The 20087-nt window shown below is 37.3% G+C and overlaps 1 protein-coding gene across 1 annotated transcript in view; it reads right to left on the minus strand.

Annotated features, from left to right (window-relative positions):
• The window catches only part of Tmem168 (transmembrane protein 168), a 31361-nt gene extending 12874 nt beyond the window's left edge, over positions 1-18487 (minus strand). The window contains exons 1-3 of the mRNA XM_048448973.3: positions 18265-18487; positions 9232-10480; positions 1254-1396 (exon numbers count right to left, since the gene is read on the minus strand). Of these exons, the coding sequence (XP_048304930.3) occupies positions 1254-1396; positions 9232-10359 (1271 nt within the window). The 5' untranslated portion in view covers positions 10360-10480; positions 18265-18487. The remainder of the gene's footprint in view (positions 1-1253; positions 1397-9231; positions 10481-18264) is intronic.
• Between the last annotated feature and the right edge of the window lie 1600 nt (positions 18488-20087).

The following is a 20087-nucleotide window of genomic DNA, read 5'->3' on the forward strand; positions in this document are numbered from 1 at the left end:
TGATCTTCAAAATATATAACATTACTAAAGCTTATATCGTATATCAAACCCCACACACTAATAGTAGGAGACTTCACTCCACTCTCGCCAACAGACAGAAACCAGATAGAAGTTTAACAGAGAAATAAGAGAACATGTTATGACTCAAATGGACTTAACAGACATCTATAAAACAGTCCACCCAAACACAAAAGAATATATCTTCTTCTCAGCACCTCATGGAACCTTCTCTAAAATTGACTACATACTCAGTAACAAAGCAAACCTCCACAGATACAAAAAAATTAGAGTAATTCCCTGTATCTTACAAGATCACCATGATTTAAAGTTAGAATTTAACAACAACACTAATTGCAGAAAGCCTACAAACTCACAGAAATTGGACAGTGAACTACTGAACCATCCCTGGGTCAAGGAAGAAATAAAGAAAGACATTAAAGACTTCCTAGAATTCAACGAAAATGAAGTCACAACATACCCAAACCTATGGGACACTGTGAAAGCAGCGCTAAGAGGAAAAGTTCAGAGCACTAAGTGCCTATATAAAGAAAGTGGAGAAAGCTCACAGGAGTGGCTTAACAGCACACCTGAAAACTCTAGAACAAAAAGATGCAGAGTCACCCAGGAGGAGTAGAAGACAGGAAAAAATCAAATCGAGGGCTGAAATCAATAAAATAGAAATAAAGAAAACAATACAAAGAATCAATGAGACAAAGAGCTGGTTCTTTGGGAAAATCAACGAGATAGACAAACACTTATTCATACTAATCAAAAGGCAGAGAAGGAACATCAAAATTGGCAAAATCAGAAATGAATGGGGATTATAAAAACACTGAGAAAATCCAGAGAATCATTAGGTCATACTCAAAAACCTGTACTCCACAAAATTGGAAAATGTAAAAACAATTGACAAATTTCTGGATACATGCCATATACCAAAATTAAAGCAATACCAGGTGAACAATTTAAATAAAACTATAACCTGCAATGAAACAGAAGCTGTCATCAAAAGATCCTTTTTCTAAGGATGGGCCTTTCTTTTAAAAGCTCATCCAGATTTCCTGATCCTAGCTAAAAATTAGCTAAACATATCTATCAAAATATATTTAATCCTGAAAATGACACTATCACTTAAGTTTTACACACAAGGATGAAGTGCAAGAGCACTACATTTTGGCAGTAAAGTTGGGGAAGAATAATCTAAGAGAACTTTAACAGTCAAGTTGTTACTAAAGTTCAGCATACCACAGTACCTGCAAAAGTTGGTAGGGATCACAATTGCAAAGCCAACAGAGGTTCCTCCTAAACAGTTACCAAGTTCATGGAAGAGTCCATGAGCCAGGGACTCCAGTGGCAAAACAATGAGAAACATGCTCAAGAAGATTCCATTTGTGGGCTAAAAAAGGTAAAACAAAACAATGTTTATATATTTTGTGTATATTTACATACATGTGTATTGACTCACAGTTTTTAACACTACATTCAAAGACACAAATAACTGATAATCTAAAAACAATAAGAAAATGTACACATTTGTAGACCCGGGTAAATTACCAGAACAATGAATCTTAAACAGATCTCTAAGTCTTTTGGAAGTTGTACCAAAACATGGCACATATTTTTTAAAAATTGTTAAATAACATTCCATTCAAACTTAAAACAAAAATATAACAACTCTGATGTGAAAGAGTACAAAACAAAAACCATCTCTCCATGTTCAAGCAACATATGCATCATTTTTCCAAACACTATTATTACTACTTTATCAAAGAGTATGCCTGAGGAAGGACTCACTATCCCCATTCCATGTGGAGCCCATAGAATCCAGAAGCCTTGAGAATAAAACCTAAAGGAAAGTCAAGACCTTAAGGCTAAAAGATAGATTTCATTTTTACATAATAGTTTACCTTTTAAAAATCCCAAAGTCAATTTGTCTAAATTGAAGATCACAATGGAAAAAAATTATGAACAAACCTTTAAAGCAGCATATAAAAGACAGAAAATTTTTAAAAAGCCATGTTTAAATATTAACTGAAACTAAAATGCAGAAAAAACAAGTGCTCATTTAAGTTGAAATGAAATATAAAGATGATAATTAATCCCACACTGTTGCTTTTTAATATTGGCACTATTCCAGATTCTTGCATTGCTGCTGCATAAATAATGACCTATATACAGGAACAGATGTCAACATTAAGAAGTGGTTCTTCTGGTGAAAAGTAGAAAATTTACCCATAATGAAAGAACAGATACACTGTCCAATTTGGTACACTCTCAGTTATATAATAATATAAATGATAACAAGTTATAATTATTTAGTATATTCTATTTATGAATATTAAAAATATAAAAATGTATAAGTGATTAAAATCACTTCAAGTAGTCTTTTTTAATATTTCCACACTTCTGTATTATATATATGTATGTATACACATATACACATATATCTCTAAAGTCACAAATATAGTGGTTAGAGAGACAGCTTAACAGTTCAGAACACTTATTCTTGGAGAGGAACTTATTTTGATTCCCAGCACCCATTCAGCAGCTCACAATAGTTTGTAACTCCAGTTTCAGAGGATTTGATGTCTTCATCTGTCTTCTGTAGGTACCAGACACACATGTGGTACACAAACATGCAAGCAGCCAAAACACAGACAAAAAAATAAACCGTTAAGAATGTTTTCTTCATCATAAATATGTCTATTTTTTACTAAACGATGTGACAGATAACATTTCCGTAAGGCCATTAATTTCTATATATTTACATTCCCATTTGCCAGCTTAATGGTATCTAAAACCCTTTCAGTGAAATATACTACACCTTACATAACTGATATATAACATACATATTTCTTATGTAATGCATGTCACATAATTTCAAAATACCTTATGTTTGTGTTTATTGAAATGTTTATGCTTATTGAATTAAAAACAACTAAATGGAAGATTCATCTTTTTACATTTTTTAGTTTATGTGTACCTGTGTCTGTGTGTATACATGCACTTGTGTGTGCAATTACACATACTGTATGTAAAAGGCAAGAAGAATGAGTCAGATCCCTAGAAGCCAGAGTTAGAGGGGGGTTAGAGATTGTGAGACACTGCATTTATTATGTGGATGTTGGGACCAGAACTCTGGTCTTCATGGTTGCATAGTAACCATTTTTAATAGTTATGTCATATCTCTCCAGCCTCCAACAAAACACATTGAGTCATAGAAGTAAAAGAATAGAAATCTAGAGAACTTTTTAAAAATCTAAGGGTTTAAATATTATTTAAGAGACCTTGACTTGATATATAGTGATGTTTCATTTGTATTTTAATAAATAAAACTTGTCTGAAGGTCAGAGAGTAAAACAGCCCCACTGGTCAGCCTTACAGACCAGGCAGTGGTGACACAAATCTTTAATCCCAGCAGTCACACTAGTATGTCATAGAAACTGGGCAGTAGTGGTGCACACCTTTAATCCCAGGACTAGAGAGAATATAAGCCAGGAAGAAACAGCTCTCACACACAGCCTCTCATTCTGAGATTCCTGGAGGCAGAATCGCCATTATGGACTGAGGAAGAGGTAAGAGCCAGAGACTGGTTTGCTTTTCTAAGCTTCAGACTGAACCCCAATTTCAGTTTTTGGGTTTTTATTAATCATGCTACACTGATATATAGTCATCAAAGTCTTAATAGAAGTATTAAAATCTTGGAGCTGGAGAGATGGCTCAGTGGTTAAGAACACTGGCTGCTCTTCCAGAGGTCCAGAGTTCAATTCCCAGAAACCACTTGGAGGCTCAAAACTATCCATAATGAGATCTGGTGCCCTCTTCTGGCCTGTCGGCATACATGCAGACAGAACACTATATACATAATAAATAATAAATCTTTTCTAAAGGAGAGGAAGAAGTGTTAGAAATCTATACTGTCACTGTGTTCTTTCAAAAAAGACAAAAACCACAAAAAATTAAAGTCACAACCCTTATAAGCGTAAAAACAGTTGTAAAAATGAACTTAGGCAAATCTACTAACTTATGCTTTACTATAATCAACAAGAGGTTGGAGTAAGAAAATTCTATGGTCCTGCCAACTCTAAAAGCATATGAAACTCTACAATGGTCAATCACAGAGGACAGGCTGTGAGTGGAGGCTTCCTAGAAGCCAAGCATCCTAATCTCTCAAGAGCATGTCTGACCTGCAAAGAAAAGCAATAATAGAAATAATTGTGAGGACTCAGTATATTTATACATGCACAGAGAATAAAGCTGACACAGAGAACAGTTTAGAAATGCTAGGTCTTGTTAAAATGTAAAGGATAAGCTCATAGTTTTTTTCTTATTGGTTAGTGGGTTTTCTTTAATTTTTGTTTCTATTTTTTGAAACAGGGTGTCTAGACGTAGTTTCAGCTTGACTTTAACTTGTTATTTGGGTAAGCTGCTACTGAACTCTCAGAGATCCACCCGCCATCACATTTTATAGTGTTCTGGGAAAAGTGATAAAATTTTAGCTTCAAGCTAAAATAATGCTCTCCTTTGTAACCTAGACTAAATAGTTTTAAACTGGGGTAAACAAAACAAAACAAAACAAAAAGTGTGAATATTGTGCATTTGTAATTCAGCAGCAGACTAGAAAGCTCCCTGTTGCCTGTGCCAAATGAAGGAAAGGCTAGTCCTTCCATCTTGCTAGAAGTGAATTCATGCTAAATTAATACAGCTCATCTCTTCTTTGCATGTGAAGCTGACATCTATCATACCAGGCTGATCATACCTGGGATTATCCCTCTTTCATATACAGTGAAATTAACTGTATAATGGCTTTTCTGCTTTGCCTTAAAAAGGCTTCTACAAAAAGCAGCACCAAGTCTCCATGGAATCTTCAAATTACAATGATTAGCAAGGAAGGGCATGTAAGAGTGAGATTTCAGAGAGAATGTCTAACTATAAGAAAATGCCATGAGGTATGCTTCTAAGTGGGATGCAGTCTCTCCTTGGCCTTCTGTTGAATTACCAATTCCCATCAAAGTAACACAAGCTATACTATGATGCTGTGCCTTTCCAGTTGACTTATTTAAAGGAAAAGTTTAAAAGACAGAAGCAAACGGCAAGCAGTGAACATAATATAAACTATGGGAAACAATGGCTGTAGTGGTGCACTTTAAAGGCAGAAAGAGATTATGAATAAACCACAATAGAATTAACGTGAAATTCCAACTCTTTAATGAAAGTAACTATGAATGGAACTATTAATTCATTCTGACAATATTACAGTAGAAGAACTAACAAAAAGAAAAGCTACTTAAAAATTTCACTTTTGTGAAGATTTCTTAACTATGACATAAAAAATTCATAAAAGAAAAATAATCAGGGGTGATGCCATATCTATTTTCTTCTGTCCTGACTGCGACTGACAAACTGGACTGTTTAAAAGTTTCTATAATTTCTTGTCTTTCCTTGTCATGTTAGGTCTGTACCCACTCAATGAGTAGGAAAGCTTTCCAGTCGAAATTAGCTCAGCTCAAGGAAAAGCTAATGAGACACACACAAAAAAGTTTAACATTCAGTATCATTCTTATAGAAATATGTGGGGTATTGGGTGTGTGTGTGTGTGTGTGTGTGTGTGTGTGTGTGTGTGTGTGTGAGAGAGAGAGAGAGAGAGAGAGAGAGAGAGAGAGAGAGAGAGAGGTTAGGTAAAAATATTTCTATTTAGATTGGTAAAGTCATTCTCTCCAATATAATCCTACCCAACAAAGACCTCAACTCTTTCCCTTTTACTATATAATTTTCTGATTCTAAATCTTTTGAAATCACTGGAAATTGGATAGATCCAGTAGAAGCCTCTCAAATTATATTTCATATAAATATTATATTTGCTTTTCTGCAAAAGTCCAAGGAGAGATCACACACGAAAATCAAGGGTATATGAGCTGGGGAGGAGGGTAACAGGATCAATGAGGGTTAGAGAAAAAGATTTCATAGACAGATGAGTACAGAAAAGCTGCTCTTTAATTTTTTTCCTCTGAGTATACTCATTTACATTTCACAGAACACTGGGTAGAATAAAGATTTTGAAAGCTTTCTATGCCAATTAAATGAAAATTAAGCTGAAAAGTCTAATTTCCCACAAGGAACAGTTCCAACATCATTGACAATACTTATCAAGTAGCAGACAATTGGAGATTATAAATACACTCAGGTGGATTTATATTAGTTTTGAACAGCTAAATTAATAAACCACTTAACAGGTATATTGCTGACCAGGACTGCCTTAAGACTTTAGCAAAGCATTATCTTAGGCTCTTCCAATTACTGAATTCCAGTCTTCAAAACTTTAACAAATTCCACATGTCTCGGATGGATAGATGCAGAGATGTTAAGGACAAGGCTTGGCAAGCTTTTTCTATAGTTAATATTTTAAGCTTTGGAATCAGGTAATAAGATTTTTATTGAAACTACTGAACCATGTCATCTACGATGACAAAAATCAAGGACCAAGGAGTTCTAAAATCTATTCCTATATTCAGGAACAGGTCTTGAATACACAAAGACAAAAAAAAATAAACAAACAAGAAGAAAGCACTAAGGGGCTGCAGGTAAGAGTGCTTACTGCTCTTGCAGAAAATCAAAATTCAGTTCCTGGCACTCATGTCAGGTGGCTCACAACAGCTGCAAATCCAGATCCATGGAATCTGACACCCCTCTATGGCACCTACACACACATACAACTTCTTAAATGTGGAAATACACATTTTAATATGCCTTAATATTGATAGAATTAGACAGAAAATCATCAAGGATATTGATATAAGAAAAAAAAGTCACTACCCAGCTCGCCTTAGCTCAAGAGTACTGAAATCTCTTTCAGATTATATTCAAATGAAGATGGACTAAAACACCCCAGGTCATAAACAGGTCTTCATCTCAACAATAAGACCATACAAATTGTGTCCTCCAACCATAAAGATAAATCAGAAATAAACAAAAGAGTAATGTTGGAAAATTCACATATATTAGGATTTTAATCAATAAAAATATAAGTAACTTACAGGTCAAAGAAAAAAATTCAAAAAAAAATTAGAAAATACCTTGAAAGACAGTATAACTCTATCTGAAAGACAGACATAGATCAAAATAAAAAAAAATAGGTCATGTGGGAAATCTCATATTTACATTTAATTATGGTAGACATATATGCAAAGGCAATTCAATTGAGTAAATGTCAGTCTCAGTCTTCAGGAAGCAATAGGATATTCGTAAACTAAACAAAATTAAGGTCCTTACTCTATAAACAAGAAATTAAAATGAAGCATAAATCAAAATGTGAAGGCTAAATTGGTAAAGCCTCTGGAAGAAAATAAAGGAGAAAAAACTTCAAAGACCTAAAATTGAACAAATTCTTAAATAAAATACTAAATAAACAGTACATAAGAGAAAGAATTGATAACCTGATTTTATAAAGATAAAAGTGTTTATTCATCAAACAGTATCAATAAGAAAGTTAAAACATATGCCAGAGTGAAAATATTTCTAAATCCTTAATCTTTTAATACAAGACTTGTACCCAAATACACAAAGACCTCTTAAATTCAAGACAAATAACCCAACTGAAAAATGGGTGCAAAATATGATTTAGCTAAATATACCATTAAATTTACTTCATTTGGGGATCTGTAAATTTACAGTCCAGATGAGACACTATTTGAGGGCTAACTTGGGTGATTTTGTCATGCAGGTCAACCTTAGGAAACACTGCCATCAAAAGTTAAACCTGAAGACTGATTCTCCTACAGTACCTTTGCTGAAAGATGCCTAAGAAAGCTTTTGCATGCTCCCATTGGTGTGCATACTTTACTTGCAGACCACAGGTATATGCAAAACAGAAAAACCTAGTGACCAAGAAAGGATCTGGTTAACATATCTGCATGACCTAGAAAGGCATCATGCATGAATGAGACTGACTTGGCAAAGAAAAAGTAGTTAAGATTGGGAAAGTGGCCAACAGTGCGAGGAGGGGGAGAGGGAGGAAAATTCTTGCTAGTTCTGACATCATTATATATAGTTCTGAAAGTCGCTCACTCTGGCAAGTAGGCAAGGTACCCTAAGACAACATCCAAGATGTTTTCACCACTTGCCTGACTCCCTCACAGGCTCCTTGAAGTTCACACTGAATAGAAGCACCATGCCCAGGCAAGCGCTTATATCTAATGCCCTTTAACACTCACATCTGTAAATCAAGCAGCAGCAACAAGTTGATGCAAAGCAACTTAACCAAGAAGATTTGCTCCTGTATGCCCACCTCCCAGCTGAGGTAGAAACTATACAGCTTGTCACATTATGAGCAGTTTATAATCAAACTCTTATTATGTTAGGCTCTCCCTCCGTTTTTAACGGCAAAAATGTCTTGAGCTCTTCAGCATTAGCACCATGTCTAGCTGAACGTCAATAAATACTCAGGAGAAAAGAAGACAGATTCATGACTAATGTAGACAAAAGGGTGAGGAGATGGGGATCTGGATCTGGATCCCCAGAACCCGTGGAAAAAGTCATGTGTAGTGGCACATGTCTACAACCCTAGTACTGAGACAGGAGGATCCCTGGAATTGTTGGCCAGCTAGAATAGCCAAATCAGTGAAAGATCCTTTCTCAAAAAAGATAAAAAATAAAAAATAAAAAAAAATAAAAGGAGGAGGAGGAGCGCAAGAGAAAGAAAAAGAAAAGGTGAAAGTGACTGAGCAAGATTTAACAAGTGATTTAAGCAGACATATGACCTCCACATGCATGCACATAAACACACACATGTGCATAGACACACACACACACACACCACACACACACACAAATCACACAGATAAACTTTAAAAATTATTATAAACACAAACTCTTAATTGCATAATTTGAATGTCCATAAGCATAAATTTATAAAATATCAAATACACCATAAAATCTATTCTTGTCTAGAATTAAGATTCTCTAATCTTTATTTCAGAAGTTGATACGGTACTACACATATAATTTCTTTTCAAATAAAATCTTAACAAAAAAGCTATGCCATAGATATGCTATACATAAGCCACAAAATGCAGGTACGGGTTTAGGCTAGTACTAGTAACTCTGATTATCTCTTTAAAGTATAATCTTCAGCATGCCTTTAAGTATAATCTAAGAATGTCTTAAAGAATAATCTCCTATTGGCATTGACAAAAGAAAATAAACAAAGAACAACAACAAAACACCAGACCTTACCTGCCAGGAGACGGCTCCCAAAATTGCTGTTGCAAGAAGACTAAAAAAAACTAACTGCTCTGAAATTAAGCAAAAATGACGCATCCCTTTGGATGCCATGATTCTATCAAGGCTATTGTTATCTGCCCTGTGACTGATATATACTTTATGGCAGTCATTTAATTTGGTATGAAATCCCCAAAGAGTTAAAAGAAAAATAATATGGCAAATCATCCAAAAAATTCCAAAAATGGAAAAGCCTGGTATCACAAAATACCAGAGATGAGTGTCTCTGAGTTTAAATGCTGAAAGAATGAAGAATGTAAGCTCAATCATTCCAATGAAAACCACGGAAAGTCTCCTGCAAATTCTTCCACGGTACAGAAAAGGTTTCCACCTTTCGGTTACTGAAAGTCCACTAAAATAAATGTCAAGGAAAGGATCGGTTATTAAGCAAATAAAAAAGCATGCAAAAGCAATTGGATTCTGGGGAGTTTCCAATGAAGAGAAAAATAGCAATACTGAGAAAATTATTAAGTTTGGAATAGCTAGAAAGGACTTCATTCTTAGATCTATAATGAGCATGGCCAAAGCCATGACAAGCAAAATAACACTCAGAGACTTCTCCACCAGCATAGTTGTGCTGGCGATGGCAAACCCAACAAGTTCCAGAAACTCTACTGTGGTTAGTAAAGTGGGTCGATGGCGGACATAACCAGAAATTCTCTCCACCAAAGCACACAATATCCTTAATACTATAGAAGTCAGAAGCAGGTATTTGGTGGACTCTTCTTTCACATCATTTTTAAAAGATGAATTATCAAGAAAACATAGAAGGCCAAGCAAAAATCCAAACCAGAGATTGGAGAGACTTAAACTTGCTGCTTCCATTGAAAAGTAATAGTAGAGTATGCTGGCAATCCCGAGAACAAAGAGGCCGAGAATAAAAATCACCAAAATTAAAGAATTGGCTGTTTTTTCCCATCTAACATAAAGACCTAAACAGATAGCCACCAGTAAATTGATCCTGGCTAAATAGCCAAGATATCGTACGGAGGAATGCATGTTCACTTCTCTGTTTGCTTCTTCCAGCCTTGTCATTGCTAGATAGAGACAATGACTAAAGCAGTAACGCAGTGATTTACACATGTAATCTGGCAATGCAGGGGTTTCCCGCACGTCACAAATTCACTTCTTGTACTTCATTCAACAAATCACATGTGGTGGTAGCTCCTACGCCAACATTTTCTCTGGTTTGCTTTATAATGACCTAAGGAGAAGAAAACGTATTTCAGTTAATTTTATATATTATTTTGTGTCATCTTCTTTATACGAGATAAATCCCTGACCCCGTTTTGTTTTTTCTGAGACAGGGTTTCTCTGTGTATAGCCCTGGCTGTTCTGGAACTTGCTCTGGCTGTCTTGGAACTCACAGAGATCTGCCTGCCTCCACCTCCCCAGTTGTGACAGGTATTAAGGGCATGTACCACCATCGCTGGGCCATACTACATAAACAAATAAGAAAAAAAATAGAGGTTTTTCTGAAATCCAGTTCAAAGCCTTATTGCACATATCTTAACAATAATGTTTTATGGCTTACAAATTCTGCAAGTTACACACACACAAAAAAAGGCCCATGATTTCTATTCATATTGTTAAGACAGTATCACTAAGTATCAGAGGAGTCTTCCTGTCAATGTTAATGCTGAATTTGCCTAATCTTTTCCTTTATGAATATTCAATTTGGCTTATATCATAGGCACTTGGCTCTGACACAACAAAATGCCATTCAGTTTTTAAGTGGAGTGAAGGGCTTCACTGGTCCTTCTAATCTGAAAACACTAGTACACAGAGATGTCAACCACTACTGCTGTCTTAGTCTCCTACATCTTTTTACAAGACAGCTCTAAAATACTATAAAATTTCAGTCTTCATATGGTTCAGTTAATAAACTTAGCTAAAAGTAAAATTTAACCCTATTAAGGCTACTCAGTCCCTAAAGCTGAGCCCTTATTCTAGCACTTTTGCACCTATCAAAATAAAAATAAATTACTTGGATTATCACTTATTATTCAAATCGAAATACTATCTATGTAGTAAATCAATTGCTGAACTTCTTACTCAAAACCCATATACTGGAAAACTTACCATGTCATGGTAAAGCAAATAGAGAACTTCAAGTCTACTTTTTCAAAAAGTCACTACATTACAGCAATTATTTGCTAGCACCCAAATAACTATTTCAAACTTAAGGGTTTCCATAAGTTTCACTTAAAATACAATAATGGCTAAAATACACACACACACACACACACACACACACACACACACACACACACACACTGGAGCAAATGAGATAAGCTCAATTATGAAGATTTACATGAGTTCAGTCTCCGAGATTCATAATGCTGAGAGAACCAAGTCCTACAAGTTATCCTCTGACACATGCACACACATTGACACCACACACACACACACACACACACACACATGCATACACACAAATACATAAAAAAAAAGAATTACTACTGAACTATCCACTAGGTAGTTCTTCAATGTTTTCCCGTGTACTGGAAGAACTGGACTATTGCAATAGCTTATGGTCATACAATACTCAAAAATGTAAAATATTCAGAACACAAATAGTTCATGGTCTGAAGTGGGTATCAGTACTATGGGGCCTTCCTAAGTGTACAAGGCATTAGGCATGAATCACAGCAACAAGCACACATGCATCCTAAGAGGGGTACACTAAAAGATACACTCAAACAGAACTATGAGATAACTTTGAATTAACCCCAAGAAGCATTTGGCTGGAGAAAAATGTTTCTGGAACAATCTTAGAACCACTAGCATATTTCAAATGCCATTACTTTTTCTACTTTTTTTTAGGTTCAAAAACATATTTTTATTTCAAAATCTATTTATTGAGTATTCAAATCAACTTTCCTCTATAACGTATTCATATAAACACTTCTTACTATGTAAAATTAATGAGAATTTTTTTGTATATTGTGAATTTTTATATTATTAAGGAACTGAAAAAAATCTAGACTACAAAAAAGTTTTATAAAATATTACTCTTATATACTATACCACACACATGGGGGAAAGGAAGGGGAAGAGCAGGTAAGGAAAGACTCAACATATTGATGGTATAATATGGGATCAGAATAAGCACTACTAGAGAGAGAAAGCTTCACACACTATGCTAAAAAGGTACACTTCCCAATCATGAGACACCTCTTCTGTGTTTCCTAGTCAATACTCTTCCACTTTTGGTTGTGAGCCAAGCTTTAATGGTAGAGTCATCTCTCCTGCCCTGGTCAATAATCGTTCTCACTCTGCCTATTCAAACCTCTTTGTTCTCAACTCTCGACACCTACATCTTCATGTGGGATTGCCCTCTATATGCTGTGACTACCACTGGTTAATAAAGAAACTGTCTTGGGCCTGCACAGAGCAAAATAGAGGTAGAGCAGAATAGAAGTAGGCAGGAAAAACTAAACTGAATGCTGGAAGAAAAAAGGTGAAGTTAGAGAGGAGGCATGTAGCCCCACCAGAGACAGACACCCAAACTTTACCTGGTAAGCCATAGCCTCATGGGGATACACAGATTACTAGAAATGGGTTAAATTAAGATGTAAAAATTAGCCAATAGGAAGCTAGAGCTAATGGGACAAGCAGTGGATTAATAAAGTTTCTGTGTGGTTATTTCAGGAGTCTGAGCAGCTGGGAAACAAACAAGAGGCCAAGCAGTCTCCCACAACAAATTGGTGCAAACGTGGCTAAAATCCACTTAAAACCTGAAAGAACTTGCTTGACACTGTTTAGCACAGTTTCTTGGTAGCCACAATTTATTTTTTCTAGATGAGCTCGTGGAAAGCAGGGGCACCACAGCTACTTTTAGAGAGGCGCAGTAAAAACGTTGCAGCTTCTTTAAAAAAAAAAAAGAAAAAAAGAAAAAAAAGTGTTGGCTTCCTGGTTCACCAGCACAAACAACTCTCTTTCTCAGGAGGTCCAGCTAAGGAGTATTTAAATGGGGTTTGTGAGCTTGTGAGCAGAGTGCTACAAATTGCTTAATGGTGACACAGACCTGCTACAACCTGTATCTGGGGCAGAGAGAATGGCTCTTAGAGACAGTGAACATGCCAAGTTGGATGGGGCAGAGCCAACAGCAGTACCACAGAGTCAGCCCCAGCCATGCCCACATAGCAAAAAGAAGAAGAAGAAGAAGAAGCAGCAGCAGCTGCAGCAGCAGCAGCAGCAGCACTACTACTACTACTTCTGGTCAGAAAATGATTACAGATACGCAATAAAGGCAAATTCAGCTGGAAAAGACCTCTAAATGGGTCACAGTGTTGGATAAACATATGTAGGCGTAGGAGAAAAAGAGTATAGAAAGTTATAAAAAAGAGTAAATCATTTTAAAAATGAAACAAAGTCTTTAAAGAGACAGAGCACTGACAGTCATAGAATAAAGGAGTAAAGATAATAAAATAAATACTAAAGAGTAATAGAGTAAAAACAAATAAGCCATGTAAAAATGGAATATACACAGAGTCTAGACTATGTATATTATTGTGTTTTCTTTGAATTTTTTGACTGTGAAGGAGCTAAGTAACCAACATATATACTTTAAAAGTATCTTGTCTTGAAAATTTGAGTCTAAGGATATGTTGCTTTGGAAAAGAGGTTCAGCTTTTGTTACCACAGAACCTATGGAATTCCTCAAGACTAATGTGGTTTGATGAACAAAGACCTTCCCTGAAAAGTTGCCATAAACACTCCCAAAAATTACTTCACCCAATAAACAGCAGAAAGCAATTTGTAGAGAACTATACCCAAATTCCCAAATATTGATTATAAATGTTTGTTTACATTTAAAGGGGTATATGCTATAGAGATATGCATTGGTATGGATCTTGTTCTACTGATACAAATTATAGGTCAATTTTGTTATATATATATATATATATTTCTGCTCTTGATTAAGGTATTATGCTTGTGAAGCTCATTTAAAAATGTAATGCATAATTAAGAAATACAGGTTAATAGATAATCACCTATAATAATCAATCTTGTCATGTTAATTAGGTTTTCTAGATATATAGAGGTATTTTTCAGTTTGGTACTCTTCAAACCTTTCAGAGACTTCCAGAATATGGCATTTAAAATGCTTTAAGAACTTAGGACGTTTTAAAATTGATTTTTATTGAGGTCTACATTTTTCTCTGCTCCCCTCTCTGCCTCACCCATGCCCTTCAACCCTCTTTTAAGATCATCATGCTCCCAATTTACTCAGGAGATCTTGTCTTTTTCTACTTCCCATTTAGATTAGATCTCTTTATGTCTCTCTTAGGGTCCTCATTGTTGTCTAGGTTCTCTGGTATTGTGTTCTGTAGGCTGGTTTTCTTTGTTTTATGTTTAAACTATGAGTACATATGATCTTTGTCTTTCTGAGTCTAGGTTACGTCACTCAAAATGTTTTCTAGCTTCATCCATTTGTCTGCAAATTTCAAGATGTCATTATTTTTTCATGCTATGTAGTACTTCATTGTGTAAATGGAGCAGAGAAAAAAGTACTCCACATTTTTCTTATCCATTCTTCAATCGAGGAGCATTTAGGTTGTTTCCACGTTCTGGCTATGACAAACAATGCTGCTATGAATATAGTTGAGCACATGTCCTTGTGGTACAGTTGATCATCCTTTGGATATATACCCAAAAGTGGTATTACTTGGTCTTGAGGAAGGTTGTTTTCTAATTTTCTGAGAAATCACCACACTGATATCCAAAGGAACTGTACCACTTTGCACTCTCACCAGCAATGTAGCAGCGTTCCTTTATCCCACAACCTCTCTAGCATAAGCTGTCATCACTGTTTTTGATACTGGCCATTCTTATAGGTGTAAGATGGAATCTCAGAGTGTTGGATGTTGCTTACAAGGCACTCTTTGTTTACTTAGGTAATATTATATCCTTCTGGAGTCTTTGATGGAGTTGAAGAATACATAGTTATAATTATAGTTTTCCTTAGTTATGCTAAATGATAAAGTAGGTATAAATATTATAATTGCAATTCTTGCTTGATACTTGTCTTGTTACATACAGTTTTACTATGTTAAAAGTTAAAACCTTCCTTTTTTCTTAAACAGAAAAGGGGAGGTGATGTGGGATTCATCTCTGCATGCTGTGACTACCATTGGTTAACAAAGAAACTGTCTTGGGCCTGTGCAAAGCAGAATAGAGGTAGGCAGAGAAAACCAAACTGAATGCTGGGAGAAAGAAGGCGGAGTTAGAGAGAAGCCATGTAGCCCCACAGGAGACAGATGCCCAAGCTTTACCCGGTAAGCCACAGCCTCATGGGATACACAGATTAATAGAAATGGGTTAAATTAAGATGTAAAAGTTAGTCAATAAGAAGCTAGAGCTAATGGGCCAAGCGGTGATTTAATTAATACAGTTTCTGTGTGGTTATTTCAGGAGTCTGAGTGGATGGGAAATGAACAAGCAGCCAAGCAGCCTCCTACAACATCTCACTGCATTTTTACTACATGACTGCTTCCTACAGGGTCATCAAATAGGAACCTAAGTTTCAAATAAATCTACCTCTATCTGTATATCTGAATGCCAGTCAAAATGAGAACCTCTCCTTTGTGTATCTTTCCTGTCATAGAATTTTATTCTCTCCAAACTCTCACTTATCCTGTATTCGTTAGTACTTAAGCATTTGTAGGTCAGCTTTTTAAAACTACTAAACATGGGGATAAAGAGAAAAAAGTAATCTTTGTTCTCCCTATCTCTTCTGCCATATTCAATTTTCTTCCTCTTGACAGTTATGTTTGGATGTTTAATACATTCATTTCAAAACACTGAACAGTATAATTCCCTCAGTGTAACTGCTCTGCCAACTTCTGGAATGATCAGCAAGTTCCTTTGCAGGATCCTGCACATTTTGTTTAAAACCTTGACACTGTTGAGTACTATCATCTGAAAACTTCCTTTCCTTGGCTTCTAAAGTTCAAGGATCCAAATATTCTTCCAAAGTCAATGGTTTCTCCTTGGTTGTCATCTAAATTCTTCATTTTCAACCCATCTTTTGGATACTCAAATCCCAACCATAGGCTTTGAGCACTCTCAATTACTTCCATATCTTAATTATATAAAAGACAATACAGCTGTATCACAGAATATTATGTAATCACATTCTTAAGGCATTTATTTTTAAGTATTTGCCCTTTCTGACTTTCTTTAAATGATAGCCTGAACTAGAAATTAAAACAAATTAAAAAACAGCAATATAATTCTTTTCAGTTGAGTTGACTTTCCTATTGATTTCATGGAATATTCCAGAGGCAAATAAAAACTGAATGGAGTCAATTAGTAAGTCACTGCTAAAGTTCACTTTTAAAAAATTGCAAGCTTGGAATACAGCTCAGGAAGCATGCTTAGTAATTGAGAGGCCTGGGTTTGAACCCGGAATCTTGTATACTACTTTCACCTTATTTCACACTTCCTCACCCACTATTTAATCTTCAGCGGCTCTTGATTCCTCTTTCTCCTTAGCATCTCTCTCACACTTCTTTTACTTCTTATCCCCAAAATCACCACCTCAATTTTGGCCACCATGCTCTCATGCTTGAATGTCTTCCTATTTTGGTTTTCAGTCTACTCTTGCTCTTCTTAAGAAAGTGTGGTTTTTTGTTTGTTTGTTTGTTTGTTTGTTTGACTTGGTTTTAGTTTTACAAGGAAGGGTTTCTCTGTGTAACAGTCCAGGCTGTCCTGGAACTCAATTTGTAGAGCAGCCTGGCCTTGAACTACCACAGAGATCTGTCTGGCCTGCCTCTGACTCCCACTGGGATCATAGGCATGCACCTCCATGACCCAGCTAGAAAGTGTGTTTTTAAAACCAAATTTTACCATGTTACTACACTATGCAAAATTCTCTAATGGCTTTTCATCCCTCATAGTACTATACTCCAGACTCCTTCAGTGACTTTGAAAAGTACTCTACATAGGGTAAGAATAATGTTCCCACATCCTGTTACTGCTCTTCCTCTTACTTTGTATTCCAAACAAATGACATTTTGATTATGAACTAAATAAATACCTATGCCCTCTCTGGACACAATTCATTTTCCTCCTGCTAGTTCTAATTGCCTTCATCTGTCAAACTCTTCAGATCTAGGCTTAAATAATTTTCTTAGAAGAATCACCTCTCACTAGTCAGATGGTTCCTGTGTGCCCTCTGAAATAGAAAAAATAAAAATTTGTTTAATGTCTACATTTCTCATTAGGTCACAAGGTCTCTGGTGAGATTCGACTTCCACAATGTACACTCAGCCATTACAAGTCTGTAATCAAGTTACATTATATATATATATATATATATATATATATATATATATATATATATATATTAAGGACTAACACAGAAATCACTACTTAACTAATGCGGATAAAAGCAAGTTTACTAATACGCCACTAGTAATTTCAACTTTACTTCTGCTTTCACTTAATTCATATTTCTTCCAAAACAGAAAGTGCCCTCCCGGTGTCCTAAGGCAATGGGCTTCAATACACAGTGTATCCCTTTCATTAGCTTTCAGTGGAAATCTATTTCCGTCCCATCAAGAGGAAGTATCAAAACCTGAAAGAATCACACTGAGAAGTCAGGGTTGGAGATCTACGATCTTGCTTTTCTGAGTTCCTGCCAGCAACTCTTTAGACCGACCTCATAACCTGAAGAAAGGCAACTCTGAGTCTAACTTCCTCCCTTCTGAGCAGTAATAGTAACTTGGCTCCTTAGGCCTCGACCGAATGAGACGGGGAGAGATGGTGCCGGGACTGGCCCCCTTGCCCCTCTTAGCTCCGAGAAACGACACAACGCGTGGCCCGGGTGGGGTGACGAGGGACACCCAGGGTCACCCTCCCTTGGCAGCCGCCGGCCCCCGGCTCGCAGCGCTCCCTCCCGGAGGTCGGTGGGGCGGGGTCTGGCCGAGGCGGCGGGGCCCGGGGCGGCGCCCAAGTCCTCGCTCCGAAGCCACTTACCTGACCGGCGATCGCCCGGACCCTCGCTCCGTCCGCCGCGAAGCTCGCAAAGCAAAAGGGCGTGGGGCGTCTGACTGCAGCTCGGAACCAGGCGGTGCTAAGCGGTTGGGGACGAGAGACCGAGACCGCCCTCACTCGCACTGCACGGCCTCGGGAGAAACTTTCTCTAGTACGAGCGCGACCGCCATGTTGCCGCCGACGACTCCGGGCGGTACGGATCGCCACCAGGGTCAAGCCGCGTCGCGCGCTTCCTTTCCCTGGCCCGGCCTCCCAGCGGCTCTCCACGCCCCGCCGCGAGCCTCAGCCAGGCAGGTGCGCCCAGCGGTGCACGAAAACCACCGGCCCCAGCCTGGGTTCTGCTTTACCTACCATCGGGGGTTAGCAGCAAGAGCAGGAAACTAGAAGACCACCGGAGAACAGGCCCCTAAAGCCGCTAGGTCACCGCCGGGAGTGGACCGAGAATGGGCCAGCTTGGGTGGGACAGTTGCAAGTTGACTGCAAATATACACAGAAGGCGTTGCTGCTCTTTCATATAGATGGTATAATTTATGGCTTTGCATATGATAACCAACCTGCCTTTTAAATTAAGCCCGCCCCATTAATCCACATCTTGAACATCTTTGTTCTACAGCTCTACCTCTTCCTTACTCTGAGTGACTTTCAAACAGCACTGACAATTTTAACTTGCACTCTGGTGTCCTAGAATTCACAGGGTCATTCTGTTGGGAGCCACATTTCACAGTTGCTGTGGTGATGGGTAATCTTAGGGGTTAAAATCTGCTTGGAATTGCAGTCTCTCCATCTATAAAATGGTAACAAAACCTTCCTCACAAGATTTGTAAATATTCAGGGAAACAATGTGTTCATATAATGAGGGTTTTGTTGTTGTTGTTGGTGTTGTTTTTCCGAGACAAGGTTTCTCTGTAGTTTTGGTGCCTGTCCTGAAACTAGCTCTTGTAGACCAGGCTGGAGTTTTTTAAAAATATATCCAGAACACCTCTTTAGGAGGGCTTTATTTAAGACAATGATCTTAATGATCTTAATGTACAATGACCAGTATAATTCCATCTTGAAGTAGAAGGGGAGATAATGGTTTCTAATCAAAATCCAGCTTGTAAAAGTGGGAATTTAAAGATGGGAAGCAGAGTATAGGAAGGCGTGGGTGGATAGAGAATCCCAAAGAGAAAACGGCGTTAGGGAACAACTCAATGACTAAGGTCTAACAGCATTCTTGCTGAAAGAGCAAGGGTTACCCAGAAAATGGAAAAATGAGAAAGAATGCCCTAGTGAAACTGACTTCAAAGCGTTCTTGGCCAAAAACTAGACTTTACTAGGGTATGCACAGTTGGACCTGAAGACCAGGTTCTGAATGAAGCACAAATAAAGCCGGGCCAGGCTAAAAAGCATGAAGCCCCCTTTCCTTTCCAAAAGCTCCCTCTTTCTGCCTGCCTTCTGTCAAACCATTTCAAAGCCCCAGCCTTCTCCTAGGTATACAAATACTGATAACATCTAGCCTACAAGTTCCTCTATGGATTTAGGGAGAATGTATGCTTTAAAAATACCTTACAACCTTTAGATGGCTTAGCCTTTCAGATAAAGCTCAAAATCCTTACATAGGGCATGTGGGTGTTATCTGGGCGGCAGAGTTCTTGCCTTGCTTGCCTGGTGTTCTGGCCTGGAGGAAGCACTGTGGGGGAGGGGGGTTGTTAAATCAATGCAGACTACGTGTGTACTTTTCACCTTCATCTTAAACTCCCACACACTCCCCTGCTCTGCACTCTAGCCTGCTTTCTCCCATTTCCTCAGTGGAGGGCCACGTCCAG

The sequence above is a fragment of the Myodes glareolus genome, chromosome 25 (genome assembly GCF_982192425.1).
Source record: "Myodes glareolus chromosome 25, mMyoGla1.1, whole genome shotgun sequence".
In the NCBI taxonomy this organism is placed as follows: Eukaryota; Metazoa; Chordata; class Mammalia; order Rodentia; family Cricetidae; genus Myodes; species Myodes glareolus.